This window comes from Geospiza fortis, unplaced genomic scaffold (genome assembly GCF_000277835.1).
Source record: "Geospiza fortis unplaced genomic scaffold, GeoFor_1.0 scaffold41, whole genome shotgun sequence".
NCBI lineage: Eukaryota > Metazoa > Chordata > Aves > Passeriformes > Thraupidae > Geospiza > Geospiza fortis.
Window position 1 is genome coordinate 13,507,535 of NW_005054299.1, and position 17,173 is coordinate 13,524,707.

General features: G+C 42.9%; 1 protein-coding gene across 1 annotated transcript in view; it reads left to right on the forward strand.

The window, feature by feature from the left end:
• MRPS18A (mitochondrial ribosomal protein S18A) overlaps positions 1 to 17,173 on the forward strand; it is a gene marked incomplete at its 5' end in the record, with an annotated part of 22,208 nt that continues 5,035 nt past the window's right edge. Inside the window, 5 exons of the mRNA XM_005416222.2 lie at positions 1 to 49; positions 222 to 253; positions 3,714 to 3,818; positions 11,729 to 11,852; positions 12,617 to 12,683. Coding sequence (XP_005416279.2) covers positions 1 to 49; positions 222 to 253; positions 3,714 to 3,818; positions 11,729 to 11,852; positions 12,617 to 12,683 — 377 coding nt within the window. The remainder of the gene's footprint in view (positions 50 to 221; positions 254 to 3,713; positions 3,819 to 11,728; positions 11,853 to 12,616; positions 12,684 to 17,173) is intronic.

A 17,173-nucleotide genomic window follows, 5' to 3' on the forward strand; every position in this document is an offset into this window, starting at 1 on the left:
CCCGTGGCGCGCGGCTGGCCCGCGCCGCCGGCCCGGGCCCTCCGCCAGGGTGAGTCCGCAGGGGGCTCTGCACGGCCCCGCGCCCCGTTGCCTCGCCGCTGTCCTTGAGAGATGGTTGCGGTCACTGTAATTTGCCCTCTCCTCCCGCCCCCTCCTAAGTACTACTTCTTTCAGGCTGCATGGGTCTCATTGTGGCTTCCCGTCTCTTTTTTCTTTTGCAGTCGTGGAAGTGACTGAAGGCAACACGACCACAGTAAGTCCCTGCACCCCTTTTCCTTGGTAGCTGCCTCTGCCGTGGCCTCTCCTTCCTTCAGCCGTGTGTGTGTCCGTGCCCTACCCAACAAGTAAAGGAGAAACGGGGACGCTTTTCTGCTTTAAAGACCTCTCAGAGTGTGAAGGCAGAGCCAGGGTAGGGATTTGCTGGGAGTGCAGGTTAGCAGTCGAGGGTTTGGCTGCTAAAGGACAGGATTGTCACTCTGTTGCTGGTGATGGGTACCTCCAGTCAGAGCCCTCAGGAGCACGAAACCCCTTGCTGTGGCCCGGGTGAAGTCGGAATCCCTGACCAGAGGCATTCAGGATCTAAAACACTAGAGGCCGTTCTTCAGACGGTTCTGTTTCCTAAACTGGCGCCATTTGGCATCATCTTGAGTGTGGACAGGCACTAGGGAGGATTGCCAGTGGCTTTGTCACTTCACCCTGTGCTGGCAGTGCGATGTGGCACTGCAGGACGTGTCTGTACCGCCTACATGCCACACACGTCTCATGCCTTTGATCTGTGTTGTGTTTGTTAATCGCAGAGTGTGCCATACTGGCTTCAGGTGATACAGAGCTTCCATCTTATAACACATGTGAAAAAAAATTAAGTAAAAGGGGTGTTTTCAAAGGAAGACCTTAAATACTAAAGGAAAACTGCTCCTGGAAATGAAACAGAAGTTCCAAAGTAACTGAAAAAGAAGAGCATTTTCTTAGCTACAGTTTAAGGCAGGAAGGAAAAGATAAAAGCAGTAGAATTAAAACTTTGCATAGTTAGCACCATCAAATGTGTTATACTTTTAGCAAGAAAATTGTCATTTTTAGAGGCACTGAAATTCTGAAGGGGAAAGGAGATTGCATTATTCTGTTCACATTGCATATGGCAGTAGCACTATATGCCTTGGCTGGAGAGAGATAACACAGATATTTTTTATGTACTTATTTTATATACATACATACATGCGCATATATATATATATATATATATATATATATAAGATGAGAGAAAAGGACGAATTTGGGAATGGCTAAAACAGGGTTCACTTAAATGTTACTCTATATACATATAAATAATAGGAAGGGGATAGACTATCCTAAACCTGCTTGTTCATGCCTTTGAAACTCTTAAGTATTTTTGTCAGAAATATAATTTCTTGAAAGTTTTGTTGTATTTGTGCTAGCAGACATTGTCGTGTCTGAAACCTGCATGGAGCAGAAAACTTACTCTATTTGATACTATATATCTAAAATATATGGCAGCTAGCAAGATGTCCTAAGACTGTCAACAAAAAATAAGTTTAAGATGTGACAGTAGGTATGATGGAAAGTATCTATTTCTTGCCTTCAGGTGCAAAATTACTAATCTTTGCCCAGAAACCTGAAGAGAAGAGTTTGCAAGTGTGATCTGAGGTTGTTTTAACCAAAACAAGAGGGGAGTGTGCACACTAACAAAACACGCTCAATGGATTGCTGTATTTTGCACTCAGTCAGTTTCAAAGGGGATGGTAAATTATATTCTCAAAAGTCCAAAACATTAACTGAGGCTTGAAGTAGAAAAAATAAGCATTACATTAGCAGAGCCCTTTATGAAAATAACTCTTCCTGGAGATTGGATATATTTGCTGTGTAATATCCTAGCATCAGTCTGGAATCCATCAATGCCCCTAGATGAGGGAAATGTTGTCAGAAATGGTGTAAATTGACAAACCAAAGGGCTGATACATTTCTCAGTGTATCCATTGGTCACTCCATTTATCCTGCCAATTCTACATCAGTCTTCCCTGAATCCATAGTTCCCTGCTCATCTTTCTGTGTTTTTAATCAGTATTGAAGGAAGTGTTTGATGTGAACTAATTGATAAGTCCCAGAGAAATACAGATTTAATCAGCATACTGAGAGTGTAGATCCCCTACACTCCCTTTCAGATGTTTAATAGAATAGCAACTGAGTGGATTAACAGTATAGAAGTCCACAGCAGTTGGGAGGTAATTGCCAAAACTTGTACACGGAAATTTATCTCAAGAAAAATTGATGTTGACGTAGCATTCTGAATCTCTGTTTATTTCCAAGATGGAATTACAGTCATAGTACAGTCTGAAGCCAGACTGGCAAGAATCAAGACTAGATACACAGACTTCCCTGAAAATAACTTCACTGATTAATAAAAAATTAGATACTGGCCTACATCTTGTATTCATAGTTAAGTACTTGTTTTTGTAAAATTGGCTGTTGTACTTGTGGAGGGAGGAATCTTTCTTAAAAATTGACAATTCTGTCTGAGGTACTGAGATGTAAACTACAAGTAACTTAACCTATTTCTGTTTTATCACCAGAAAGGCAGAAATCTGGCATATGAAATAGTTCTGTGACTTCAGCTGGATGCCAGTTTCCAGTGCACCCTTACAGAAAAGGTCATGCTTTTCTCTTCCCAGGTTTTCAGGCATAGAACCTGATGTTTTCTTAAAAGTAATCTTGCATTCCACCTAGGTTTTCTTTTCAAACTCTGGTGCTTGCACTCTTTGAGGCTGACAGTTAGTGTTCAGAATTGCTTTTAATCTTAATTTGACCTGAGGAAACTCCAAAATGTCTTGAAGAAAAAAACAGCTTAGTTTTATTGTCTCTTCATTTGGGTGCAATTTGAGATAGCTCTTGTTTCCATTAGTAAGTCCTCAAAAAAGAAAAAAAAAAAACCAAGTACACATGCAGATAGACTTTGTATTTCTAACACATCTCTGAATAGGAAACAAGTTTGTCAAGTTCTCCCTTTGCACGTCTTGTACATCTCTTTGCATGTTACTTGTGAGAAAATTTGAGTATTAGATGCCACCACTTTATAGTGATGTACAAAATACAATTTTATAATCTTGTAAAAGAATTGTTCAGAGAATTAAACAGGATAAAATATTGGTATTATAAAATAAATCTACAAGCCCCACAGACATTTCCTAACTATCCTTTCTTAAATTTAAATTTTGCTCAGAGTTTTCCCTGCTTGTGATTTATAATCCAGCAAGCCCCTATATGTTTTCAGCTTTAACATGCATCTGCTATTCTGTGACATTCTCATATTCCCAGAAGAAAAGTTATTTTAAAGCTTTTAGCTAAAGGGCCTCTACACTTTCAAGGCATGGTGGTTCAATAAGTGGAATTCAGGTGAATATGAGACCTGCACACTGACTGTCAACTAGTTTACATTTAGAAAAACATACACAAGAATTTGCCAGAGGGTTTTCTATGCCCTTTGAATTTGTCCTTCTCCCCGTAGTCTGTGGCATAAGCATTCCAAAGGGCTTGTTATATCTCTGTAAAAGTGTGTTGAATGATGCAGGTACTGTTCCCCTTACATCCTCACAGAACTGGTCAATGTACTGTGGACTCAGTGAAAAGTATTCTTTGAGTCACAGCTGCAGGTAGAGCTGTAAGCTGTGCCTGATCATTGCATGCTTTGAATTGTTCCCTAGATTGAAGGGAGAATTATAGAGGATGCTGAAGCACCACCTCCTCCAAACCCCTCTGGCCAGTGTCCCATCTGTCGCTGGAACCTGAAGCATAAGTACGATTATGTGGTAAGTTTAATGGGAGAATTCTCCCAACCGTCATCGCTGGACAAGTATTGCTCTCAGATCTACACACCCCACAACCTGCCCCTCTCAAGTTTTCCTGGGTGTAGTAAAGATAGTTAACTCCAGCTCTGCTTCTCTTGGGTGTAGCAAGAGCCTCCTACACAGTAATTGTATGCCTTGGCTGATGGTGTTCCTGGGAAAAAGGATGAGCTTGTATCAAATAGGAGATTTGGAATTACTCACATGGCCATCTGATCTGAAATGCCATATAGCTCTTCTGTGCCCAGCTGCCTTTCACCATTGCACTTCCCAGAGAATCAAACTGGAATGTAGCATTTTGTCAGTGGATACAGGCCTAGCTCCAGAGAGGCCAGAAGATTTGACTGGGTCACTTATATGACTTCAAGCACTAAGATTTCTTATTTGTCATTATTCACTAAGTTAGTAACTGTTTCATACAGCTTTTAAAACTCTTCATGAGTATGAAGGAGCATACATTTTTACTTACCTTGCAAAAGAAAAAACCAGGTTTTATTCAAGCATTTTGTAGGAAATGCTAATGAGAAGTTTATTAACTAAGAGGGGATAACACTAAACCTAGAATATGTGAAGGAAATCCTATAGTGCTGTGAAACAAAAGCACAACAGTCACGAACGCTTCAGAATAAGAAGCATGATATAGCAGATGCAGAATGTAACTTTACAAGAGGTCACTCAGACACAGAGTTTCCAAAAGGACTAATTTACCCCCTTGCATGCTCAAAACCCAGCACTGGAATTAGAAAAGAAGAAAAACAGACAGGAACATGCTGTTACTAAGATAAGGCAACAGAAAACTCAGAATAAGCTAATGTCAATAGGATTAGAGAGGGGGATACAAATACATTGGAAAAAAGAAATGTTTGTGAGAAAGTCCATTACTGAGAGGAGAAGGGGACTGAAAGCCACTTTGGCTGCAAAATGACTGTGCTGTTTGTGTGTAGTCCTAGTGCATGCATGCAAAGGAAAAATTATGTTTTACTATCTGTATATTGATGGCAATTTGCAAATGTAAAACAGCAGGGAAAAACAAATACAGAAATACCTTAAGCATTGCATTAGGTACAGACCAGCAGGCCCGTATTGCATGTTGCCTCAAGGTCTTGAAGGAATTAGCTAACAAATACATTACTTCGCTCACGGGATTTTTTTAAAGCCTAAAAAATAATCCTAGGGAATCACCAAATTGTTTGAAAACTGCAAGTGACGTAAGTAGATAAGAGAGGAAGGAGAATGATGCTCATGATTACACATTGGTAAATAAAACATTGCAAATTCAAAATAAAAGGTGTCAGCTAGGAGTAAAAGCAAATAACCTGTTGGATAGGACTAATTAAGACTCATGAATTATGAAGAATAGGAATACAGCAATACTACCAGACAAAATACTTGCAATTACTCCAGACAGGTGAAACAACAGATGTGAGGTGTAAATGAAATACGTTTAGTATCTTTCACAGCCTGTGTTGCAGAAGTGGAGACATTTAGAATCTAATGTTGTTGGTGATTCTTACTCAGGCTGGGTGCAATATTAAACAGTGAAATAAGTTGGGGGCAGGGGAGTATTTAGTGTTTCCTGGCTTGGTTTCTCAACAACGTGGGAAACCTGGATATACAGTGAATTTGCAGATCATAATAAATTAGGTGAAATGACAAATACCATTAAGCTTTGTAAAGTACTACAAATGTCTGTTTTCTGTGGCCTGTGTTTGAATGCAGAGATTCCTTGCAATTCTTTTTCATGGTTACTGAATTGTGTAGTGATCAAAACTAACTTGTTACTGACTCTGGAAAATACTTTTTTAAGGTTCATATCATTTTATGTGACTTATAAATTCAAGACATAAACAGCATCATTAAACTCAGTAATTCTAGAGATTTACAGAAAGCATTCCATGAGTCACACATTTACAACCCTTCAGAAACTATAAACTGATGTTCAGGGATGAAATAAGTTACGGCAATGGATTACATCTTGGAAATCTATATGTAGACTTACATAGATTCAGTTCCTGCTGCCATGTGTGGTAGAAGACTCTGAGTATCTGGAGAGATAATGCCATCAAGAACCGAAGATGTTTTAGACAATGTGCTTCTGTAGAGTCTGAGTTCCAGAATTAGAAATTGGTCACAACAGACAGTGTGAAATATGAGTTTTACATGTGTTTGTAGGGTGAACTAAGTTATGAGTTTTCTTCCACACTTCACTTCGATTCTTAGATCCTGATTTCTACTGTGCATTAAGTAGGCAAGAGGAAACTAAATGTGAAGAGAGATTCTGCAGCCAGTCTTGAGAATCATTGCTAAGATAATTTCTTATCTAAGATAAATTGTGGTGCTGAGAGGCAATCTACGAATGTAGATTCATCTCAGCTGTCACATAGATTTTGAATGCATGTGCATCTAGTGTGTATATATCCAGTGCTCCTTCTGGACAAAGAGCTAAAGAGAGCACTGTGAAGTGGTATTTTGAAATTGTAGAGATTTCTTACCTCATATTTAGAAGCATCCCTCTGTGGGGCTGATTAGAACTAGGAGAAATTTGACCACTTCTCACTTGTCCCTTATGTTTTTCAATGCTTTGTACTAGTTGCATATATTCAGGATTTTCAAATGTTAAAATCTCCCTTTTCTGCACTAAAGTGAATAAAAAGGTGAATAAAAATCTCCCTTTTCTGCACTGGAGTACTTTCTGCTATTTTATTCTCTGCTGTGGCTGTGGTGAGCAGCAGAATCTTGAGATGCTTTAGTGAAGTGCAGGCATTTAACTCTGTGGGCAATTAAACAGTGGGACATTTTTCTCAATGATGGTTAATTGTCCTAAATATCTGTAAATTGAGAGCAGCTATTTTTGTTAAAGATATAACCTAATTCATACAGCATAACCTATAAGGTAAGCTTGGTGAGAGATTGGAATAGATGGTGGTTCCTTTGAGATTGATAAGCTGAGATCAGTCTGTTGCACAGAAAGGAAAGTGTGAGCTTTTTTGCTTGGGACGCTTATAATTGGACTGAATGAGGCACTATGAAAAGGGAAGTGTTGAATTAGCCCCTGAGGGAGTTGAGTAATATGACCTCACAGGACTTTCCTTTTGTCCTGTGCAGCTAGCACAGTCTAAAGTAGTGGCATAATGAGTTACTCTGGCTGTCAGAGAACTGGGGGACCAGTGTCTCCAGAGTCATTAATCAATCGAACAGGCATTGTGAGCGCTAGCAGGTCATGATTCCAACCTGCCTCAGCTGGGGTGTAGAGGGCTGCAGTTGTCTTTCCCAGTTCAATCCTGATCCTCTGGTGTGGCTCAGGATAACAGAGCTTAATATATAAATTCCCACAGTTTGTGGTCTGCATATGTCTGTCTGTCCAGTGAAACTGAGATCTCGGTTGATTTTTTTTCATATCCATCGAAGATAAAAAAATTATTTTGGTCATTGTACAGATGCAACTGGATTGAAATCTGCAATTTTACAAAACGTGTGGAGAATGGTGTACAGCTCCCAGGAGCTAGGGAGAGAGGAAAAACTAGATTCTTATATAACTGGAAATAATGACTGACAGACTTGTCTGATACAGCCCAGTAGTAATTTGGCTGCACAGATAGAACTGTTCTTGTGGTAAATAAAAGTTTTAATGAATCACGTGTCAGTCAAGGATCCTGCTTTTCTAAGTGTCTGCTGACATTAAAATGCAGTGCCTCTGCATTTTGGTTACCATCTATTCACAAGAATATGTGGTACATAGTGCTCCATCTAGCAAGTTTGTCCAGCCCTTTTAGAAGTGGAGGCTAAACTTGTTTTTCATTTCCCCCCCTTATCCACTTCAAACATCATTAGTTTGAGTAGGCAGTAAATATGTCATCTTGCTTTGGCAACAGTTAGGGGAAATCGAACTGCAGGCTTTGCCTATTAGCCCTAGATTAATTCAGTCCAAGTTGTTTTCATCAAATGCTGCAGATTACAGGGGTGGGAATCTGGGTCCAGCCTCATGGGAGCTGTCCAGTGATTAAAGCAAATCAGTGGTTACAGACTTGGCTGTCCACTAGCACAAAATGTGAATTTCATGGAACATGACGGCACCATGAGAACTTGCCAGACATATTTTTTAATTTGACCGCCCTGTGTACTTGTTCACTTCCCTCTACAGCTGCCCCATGAAGTTGGCTGTACCTGTCTGCTTTGTCCCAGTGGTAAGATACATCTGTGTGAATATTCTGGGAGAGGCACCTGGCCTGTTAACTGTGGGGAATCTTCAGAAATGGACAAACCTTTGGTCAAGAGTGCAGCATTTTGAGCCAAGCAGCATGACTGTGATTTGGAACTGTAGCAGCTGGGACATGACTGATGATTTCAGTCAAGAAATGACTGCCACACCAGGGTGTTGGTCAGTTGGTGACACTGTTGGTCAGAGATGATAACAGAGAACAGATTCGCTTGATTTTTTTTTTCCCCATAGGAAGAAAAAAAAAAATTATCTCCATTTGCTTCCCACCACCTCTTTGCATGGAAACACTTGATAACAAGCCTGTGACTCCATGAGGTGTGGTGGTAATATGAGAAATCGCTTGGACCACACACACACCCTTCAAAAGAGTGTGTGGCCTACTTAGGCTTTCATGGCTGCAAAGACTGAAACTGCCTCAAATTTGCCATCAGCTTTCTTCCTCTTCTCCACAGAGTAATGCAGCAGGCTAGTAGCATAGTCTTGCAAGTTTTTTTCTTTCTAGGTACTTAGAGCTGAACAGTTTTTTTTCACTTAGGGAAGTGTTATGTGCTAAATGGCAGATTGAGCTGTTGGTGATTTGAAGATCCATACATCTAAAGAAGGGGGATGGGGGGGGCGGGGATAGAGTCCTGCTCTGGTTTCCTGAATCCAATCCAGTGTATTTCAGGAGTGGTCAAAAGTCAATGTTCTTGGACATTTTGGTTGGCCTCCATCCAGTTTCTACTAGTGCAGCTGGCACCATCTGGTGCCCTGGTTACTGTTCTCCTTGGCAGGGCCATTTTTAGCTGGGCTGAGGGATACTCTGCTTCCCTTTAACCATGGATGGCCTCCCAGGAGCCAAGGGCTAGTCGCTCAGCTGGCTTTTCTCCTTTGGATACAGCATAGTTCTATAGGGTGCTTGGTAAGTAATTTTGTATCAGTGAGGTATTAAAGTCGGTGTCTAAATGTCAGTGGGCCTACATGACATGCCATGTTTCCAAAGGAGCTGAGACTCAGTCTGAATGGGTTCACTGTAGACGAGTGGCTGCAGAAGGCAAGAATTATGGGAAGAGGGAAGCTGCGTGTCATGATGATATATTAGTGAGCATGGTATTGATTGGGGGTGGGAAGGACAAAAACAAACCACAGAACCCCCAAACAAATAAAAACCCTCAACATTTTGTCTATAACACTTGTAACCAGCATTTTATCCCGGGTGACTGGAATGCATTTTTAAAAAGAGTAGGAAGGAGGAGCGTGAGAGCTACTAATCTATCAGCCTTACCTCTGTGCCTAGGAAGATCACAGAACATTCCCTCTAGAAGCTGTGCTAAGGCACATGGCTGACAGATTTGATAGATTTGATAGAGCCAACAAGGCTTCACCAAGGGCAAGTCCTGCCTGACCAACCCAGTGGCCTTCGGCAATGGAGTGACTCCATCAGTGGACAAGGGAAATAGATATCATTTATCTGGACTTCTGTAAAGCCTTTGATATGGTCCCCACAATATTTTTCTTTCTAAACTGGGGGGAGATATACTCAATGGCTGGACTATTAGATGCATAAGGCATTGATTGGATAGCCACATCCAAAGAGTAGTGGTCAACTGCTCAGGTCTGATAGACATCATTGACAAGTGGTCTACCTCAAGGGTCCTTACTGGGACCAGTTCTATTTAGTACCTTCATTAATGACATAGACAGTGGGATTGAGTGCACCTTTGTCAGGTTGCAGATGTCACAACTGAAGGGTGGGATGCTTGTCCAGAGGAACCTGGACAAGTTCCAGAAATGGGCCTGTGGGAATTTCATGCAGTTTAATGAGACCATGTGCAAAATGCTGCACCTGGGTCAGCGCAGCCCCCGGTATCAAGACAGGCAGGGAATGAACAGATGGAGAGCAGCCCTGGGAAGGACTTGAGGGTGCTGGTGGATGAGAGGCTGGACATGACCCAGCAATGTGCACTCACAGGCTAGAAACACAATTCTATCCTGAGCTACATCAAACAGAGTGCCCAGCAGGGCAAGGGAGGGGATGAACTCAATGATCGTTAAGGTCCCTTGCAACCCGAACCATTCTATGATTCTACGACAGCATCTCTCAGAATCCATCATTACCAAGGGCGTCCTAAATTCCAGCAGCCCCCTTGATAGCTGAGCTGGTCTTGTGCAATGGGCTGCGTGAGTAATTCCTAGTTAGCTAGATTTCTGAATACTCACTTTATATTCACTTGTGATTATTTGCTTTTGCAAGGCCAGTAAATGAGTAAATGAAGGTAAGAATGCTCCAGGGAGCTCTTTGTAGAACAGCAAGGGTGGGGGGTTAGGAGCAGGTCTGTGAATCTGTGACCTAGCAGTCAGGATCACCCAACATGAAAAGCAACAAGTGCTCTTTGTTCTTGCCTGTTGCCCTGGCTGAGGGGTGCAAAGTGCTGCCATGCCTCGTTTGGACTCGCTCTGTCTGGACACTCACTGGCTGGTCCCCTCAGCATACAGGCACCTCTGCATGGTCCTGCTGCCTCCACTAGGAACATACAGCAGCCGTGGAGAAGTAAACTCAACCAGCAACAAGTCTGTTGCAGGGGAAATAACAAGTGGGAAGTCTCTGGAGTCCATTTGGGCCAACTTATGCTGATGTCAGGATTTCAGGAATGCCTACTTATATTGGCCTGAGGGGTATCTTTGAATACCCCCTTGAGGGGTATCTAGCTCTGGTGTTGTGTGTGGAAATGGAGAGCATGGATCTGAATCCTGGGCTGTTGTACTGTGTACAGTTAATGGGACACTTGTGCAACAGCTGTTGCTGCTGTGTTTAAAAATTTGTCATTCCAGCCCTGTGATACTATCTGATCCTAGAGATCCCTTTAAATTGTTTTTATTAAAAAGGCTGCTTTACATTTCTAGGGTTTTTAATTGTAAAGGTCAACAGCAGCGTAGTCTAAATTGTTCTCGAATCACAGACGAGCCCTCAGCATGCTTCAAGTGCTCCTTTCGTGCACCATGACTGTCACAGCCCCACCTAATGCACGCACAGTTGAAGGACTGACTGCAGCAATTTATCCTATTAGTCCTTTCTCATCAGCACATATTCTTTTCTTACATAAAGCTTCCTCATGCAACATCTTGGAACATTTCCCTGCTCTCCACCCCTCTGGAGAGACCTGAGGGGAGCTCCACCATGGGAAACTAGATAAAAGTTTGAAGAGGAGATAGCAGAGAACAGTCCTGCTCTGAGGGAACAAGGAGGGAGTCAGAGGTGATCTAACATATCTGTGAACTTTAGGACAGCAGCTGTGATGGCATTTCAAGTTGTGTAAACAATATCCATCTGTAGGTCTTGTGTAATTCTTAGTACCTAGGACACATTATCTTAGCAAGAATCTTGGAGCAAGTAGTGAGACAGTGAAGGAGCAGGGATTGCAGCTGACATCATGTGTTTACACTAGTGAAGTCAGGGGAAGACTCAAACCATCTGAGTGACCTTACTAAGCTAAACTGGCAGGCAGTGACAGCAGGCAAAAGCCACTTGTTGCCAAGCTGCAGACAAAATGCGTAGGGAGGAATCATTGTTTGTTTTACATTGTTTTGAGTTCTGTACACAACACAAGGCTCAGCACAACACCTGCAGTCACAGCAGTGAAGGTAGCTGATGGTTTTGCCCTTCTTTCTCCCTCAGGATGTCTTGCTGCTCAGTCAGTTTATCCGTTCAGATGGAGGGATGCTGCCACGAAGGGTCACAGGCCTCTGCTTGGAGGAGCACAAGAAGGTTGCTGTGTGTGTGCAGATGGCTCACCGTGCAGGTACATAACCCCTGACTGTAAGGTACCTACTGAACCTCTTGAGAGGGGTCTCCTGCCCAGTTCGTATAGCTCAGTGAGATGTCATTGTCCAGTCACCCAGCAAACTTGTTATGGTCCAAGTGCTGGAACAGGGTGATGGAACAGAGACTACTTGTTCTGCTTTCTCTGTGTCCTGACTCTTGCCTTGACAGCAGATATTTATCCCTATAGATGAGACAAGTGTTGCAGAAAGATCTAGGAAATGGCTCAGTCTCCAGTAACTAATGATTAAACACCTGCTTCTGAAATTACTTGATTTACCTAAGCTTGACCTACCCCATTAGTAATGTGCAACTCTGCCATCTGCCATGTGATGACTTTTTTACTTTTCCCAGGTTGACACAGTCAAGAGTATTGTGCTGATCTTTGTGCCTGGTACCTGAGTTGTATCCAAGTTAAATGGACTGAGAATTTTAATAGTCAGATTTTCCATCCTGGAGATGGAATCTGATGGGACACCAGTGCCCCATGTCCTCTGTAAAAGCCTCTGTGATAAGCCCAAGTGACAGTGTCTTTGGTGTATATTTCCTCCCTATACCCAGCACAACTTCCCAGCTTCTCTGGCTGGGGTGCAGATTCAGCAGTGACTGAAGATAAAATAGTGTTTCTAATGTACTTGAGCTTTTGTTGTGCTGTTGCCTGGCTTATGAGGTGTAATGTGACTTCTGAATGCAATAGAAGCAAAGAGACACTGCAAAATATTCTCACATCTTTTTCTGTTTCAGGTTTGTTGCCAAACCATAGGCCTCCACTTCCTGAAGGGCATGTTTCCAAGAAACCCAAGCTGAACAGGTGAATAGTCTTGTCTTTCCACATTTCTCTTATTCAGGAATAAATTGGAAAGGGAAAAGCAGTTCCTTACAACTGGGTGAGAAATGCCTCAGGCAGCAGGGTTCATAAGGAGTACTCAGGATTTTGGAGAAGATCTGTCATGATATTCTCTTGGCAGTCTTAAGGACAAGTCATATCTCATATAAACCATTTGTTCACACAAGATTAAAACTGCCACACATGTTAGAGTCTGCCTGCCCTTCCTCAGCTGTGCTCACCTCCTCATCACTAACAATCAGTAAGGCAGTCACAGGAGGATGCCACAGATGGAGTCACAGCAGCTCAGAGTAGCTGAGATTGGAAGAGGGAGGCCTCTGAAGATTGTCTAGTCCAAGCTCCCTGCTTAAGCCAAGTCACCTAGAGCAGCTTACTCAGAACTATGTCCAGCCAGGTTTTGAGTATATCCAAGGATAGACCTTCCCCAGATTCTTCTGAGGACAGCTTGTTCCAGAGAACCAGCCTCATACAAGACAGTGTTACTTACATTCAGACAGAATTTCTTTTTAATTTGTGCCCATTCCCTCTTGTCCTGTTACTGAGCACCAGTGATGGGGGACAGCCCTCCCCTCTCTTCTTTACACTGTCCTTTCAGGTACTTAGGAACACTGGTAAGACCTCACTGAACCTTCTGCTCTCCAGGCTGAGCAGTCCCTTCTCTCTTAGCCTTTTCAGCCCCCAACAGCAGGAGGGTGTCCAGACAGTGATACCAGCAGTGAGGAGGGCAGGCTGAGCAGCCAGCAGGGGCCCATCACAGGCCTGTACCTTCTACCCCATTCCAATTTCCTCCAGTCAGCGATTCGCCCTCTGCCCCCTCTTCCCCCTCCCCAACCTGAATGGCCCCTGGCCTTTGGTGGGCAAAGGGAAAGCCTGCAGCCGCCTCCTGCTCTGTGCTGGGCGCTTGGAGGTGCTAATCCCCTGTTTATAACCTCACACTTTGTTTCCATGGGGATGTCAGAGCCGTGTACGAATCTTGCATTAGCAAACCATGGGGTTACCAGAGGCCATGGGGCTGTAGCTGGGAGAGCTTAGACTGCAAGGCTGGAGACTCCTGCATTTCACGTCTGACTCTACAGTGGAGATTTGAGAGAGGCTCCTGGAAATGCTAGCAGGCTGCATAATGGGTATCAGTGAGGGTCAAATTAGAGGACTCAACATTTGATGCAGGCCTGTAGCCATCAGATACTTCAACTGTAATAACTTCTTCCTTGTGTCTTAGAAGTCTTGAGTATTCTTTGGTATCTCTGTCTTATTTGGCAGCTGTGGGGTGGAGCATATTATCTTGTTAGCATTCACATTGCAACCCTGAGTAGCAGGTTGAGACTGGAAATGGTAAATGCAGTATCTTTCTGAAATCACACCAGGACTCCAGATCTGATGCCCTGACTCTTACAAATTGTTCTATAGACCTTTAGTAAGAACAAAGAATGAATACCTCTAGATACATTCTGCATGCAAGTAGGTGTGCTACACCTCTAAATTAATTAAATTAGAGATGACTGCATTGCTAGCCTCTCCCTACACTGCCCTTGTTTTTCTCTTCCCAAAGAGGGAATGTAGCAGGCCTAGTGGAAACAGTTTAGGAAAAGAGAGCAGAGCTGTTTGCTGACAATATGGAGTCGCATTGAAGTAGGCAGACCTTGGGGTCTGAGTGGACATAAGAGAATAAGATCAAGAAATGGGATTGCAAGTTTTGATGGTGGGGCTGACACTATACAAATGCGTCCCAAGAACTAGGATAAAGTGCAGGAGTACTCCAGAAGTTCTGTTCTCCTGATCCCTCATGATATTGTCTTATCAGCCTGTTGGAAGGGGAAAGCTCTGTGTGTTGGAGCCTTGCAAAATCTTGGCCATTCTGTAAGAATTTTGACCATGTGAACCCCCACCTGTACTTCCTTCGTTGCTCTCTGGAGCAGTAGCTGGCATGGCATAAGGCAGGAGTTACAAATTGCTTCCTTCCTCTAGCCTGAAGTGCACCCACATGCTGAATGACTGAAGTAATTTAGCTGGTACTTATTTTGGGAATGAAGCCAGAGCTGTTATCAGAAGTTTCCCACATAAATGACTTGTCCAAGCTTACCTTGTCTTTGCCTCTGTACTTGTTTCCAAAGCTTCCTGTGAGTCTGCCATAACTTGGGAAGCACTCAATCTGTGGTGCTGCCAAATGCAAGTGAACTGACAGGGGAGAAAAGGGGCAGAAGTGGGCTTGAACTTTGGAGTCAGACAAGCTGCCTTGTTCAATGCCATCAGAACATGTCTGCATCATCCTCTAAACATGTAATATCAGAGCTATTCACCTGACTTAGCTTGTTCCTTCATTGTGTTTATGTCTACTGGATTTTTAAGTGCCAGTTCAAGAAGACATCAACAGGATCTAAAGAGAGCCCATTATAGCAGGCAGTGCATTACTCAGTTAAGTGATGTATTTTCCAAATCTTCGAGCTTTATCTCTTTTTGAGATCACTGTATTGGCTGTTCTAGCCATCTTTACCACTCTGCTTAGATGAGAGGTAGCAGTGCCTTTCTGCACTGCTGCTATGGCCCTGGGAATGTCAACAGGGAGAAACAGATGCCTCATAATATGTTTGGGCCCCTTGTTAAAGCTTTTCCAAGACAAGCACAGGTAATGTAAGCAATCTGTTGTCTGTCTCTTTACTCTGGATGGAGAAAGTTTTCACTTTTGTAAAGGAAGGGCTTCTGAGAAGTCACTGTCTACTCCAGATGTTACCTCACACACTTCTGTGGGAATTTGTAGTGTCTGGGAGCTGCCTGCCATCTTACACTGAGGTGAAGAATGTTTTACTCATGGTAGAGCTCGTGACATACTACACCATCAACTGCTAGAATGACAGGACTAAAGCCTAAGATAGCCATGGGGACTGATTCCACTCACACCACCTGAGATTGAAGGAGATTCATCACTTCAGTGTCAATTGGGACTCAGAGCCCAGTGCCTCTGCCATGATACAGACCTGAGCATTGAATTACTGCATGTAGACTCGGAGCAGCAACTCTGGCCTGGCTGAAGTCTGGCAGATTACTTCATTTGGATGAGCCATCCCTTGCACTTTTTTTCTTGTTTGGCAAAGTTCTGGTTGGTGCTCCCTGTGGCCAGGCTTCCTCCAAGGCTGTGTCAGTATTTTTGAAAGCAGCTTCATTTGTTGCCAAAAGAGGGACAAATGAGCCTGATGAAAAACTGATGTGTTCCTTAAATAATGTGTACATTGTCTAAGGCCAGCTACACAGGAGGAACTCTATGGCTCCTGGGCAAATGTACTAAGGAAGTATATAAAGAACTGAGGAGCTGCATTAATGTATACTTTTGAAAGCACTAAAAAAAAAAAAGCTGTTCCTCGGATATATTTTTACTGCAGTTGTGGCTGTCTTGGCCAGAATGTGTGGCCCATGTCACTGTCACCCTGATTAAAGTGAGCCTGCTTCAAATCCAAAGAGTCTGGCATGCACTGGCTAGCACCTAGCTGGGATTAAAAGGTATCATGCCTCCATATGGAACTATCAGCAAACTGCCTTGTTTTAACAAGGGTCAGGGGTGCTGACATGCCATTGATTTAGTGTTGTGAAGTGTGGATTTATCATGCAGAACCCCTCTGCCTCTCAGGAAGGTGCTCTTCTGGTGCTTATTCAGTGATGTTTTCCAAAAAGCAGAATTCCTGCTCTGTTTTCTGAACTGGTTATACTATCTCAATTGTACGAACTTTGGACATTCCCTTCTACATGCCCCAGATTTCTCTGCAAAGCAATAAGGATTTCCCTGCTTTGCACTGGGTCATTTGGCAGCTGGCCTTCCTCTACCCACTCCATCTCCTTATCCTGTTTCCACTACTGGAATTCAAGAAGAGCAGAATGCTTTGAGAATATCTGACCTGCAAATCCTGCCTTGTACTTGGTTATATAGCTGTCTAGCATAGTATGGAACATTCATCCATGATGTAATGTAACACAGAGGAGGAGATTGGGAACTGCAAAAGAAGGCAGAAGATGAAAGTGAAATGTTAAGCTTTGTGGTCAGCTAAGCTGAGGGTGGTAGGAGATATATAAGAACACCCTGTGGTCAGAATTCAACTGGGGAGCATTCCAAATCTCCCTCTTCTATCCTCTGCAGTTGGGACACTGTCCAGGTGAGACTTGCCATGATATTTCTCATTTCTTGGACTTCAGTTCTTTGCCTTTTTGCTTTCTGCTTGATTCGTTTTTGACAGTGATAGCTCATGAATGTTACCACTTAACTGCTTTACTAGCTATGCTGCTTTTGAAGAATTGGCCATGGGAGTAACCCACATCATCCATGAACTCTTGAGTCTCATGTCCTCACCTTCTCTTATGTATCATTTGTCTGCAGAAGTTGGACATTGAAAACAAATGAAGTTTACCCTGTCAATGCAGAATTACTCCCTACAGTTAATTTTCCTCATGTTTGGCCCAGTCTGGGGCTT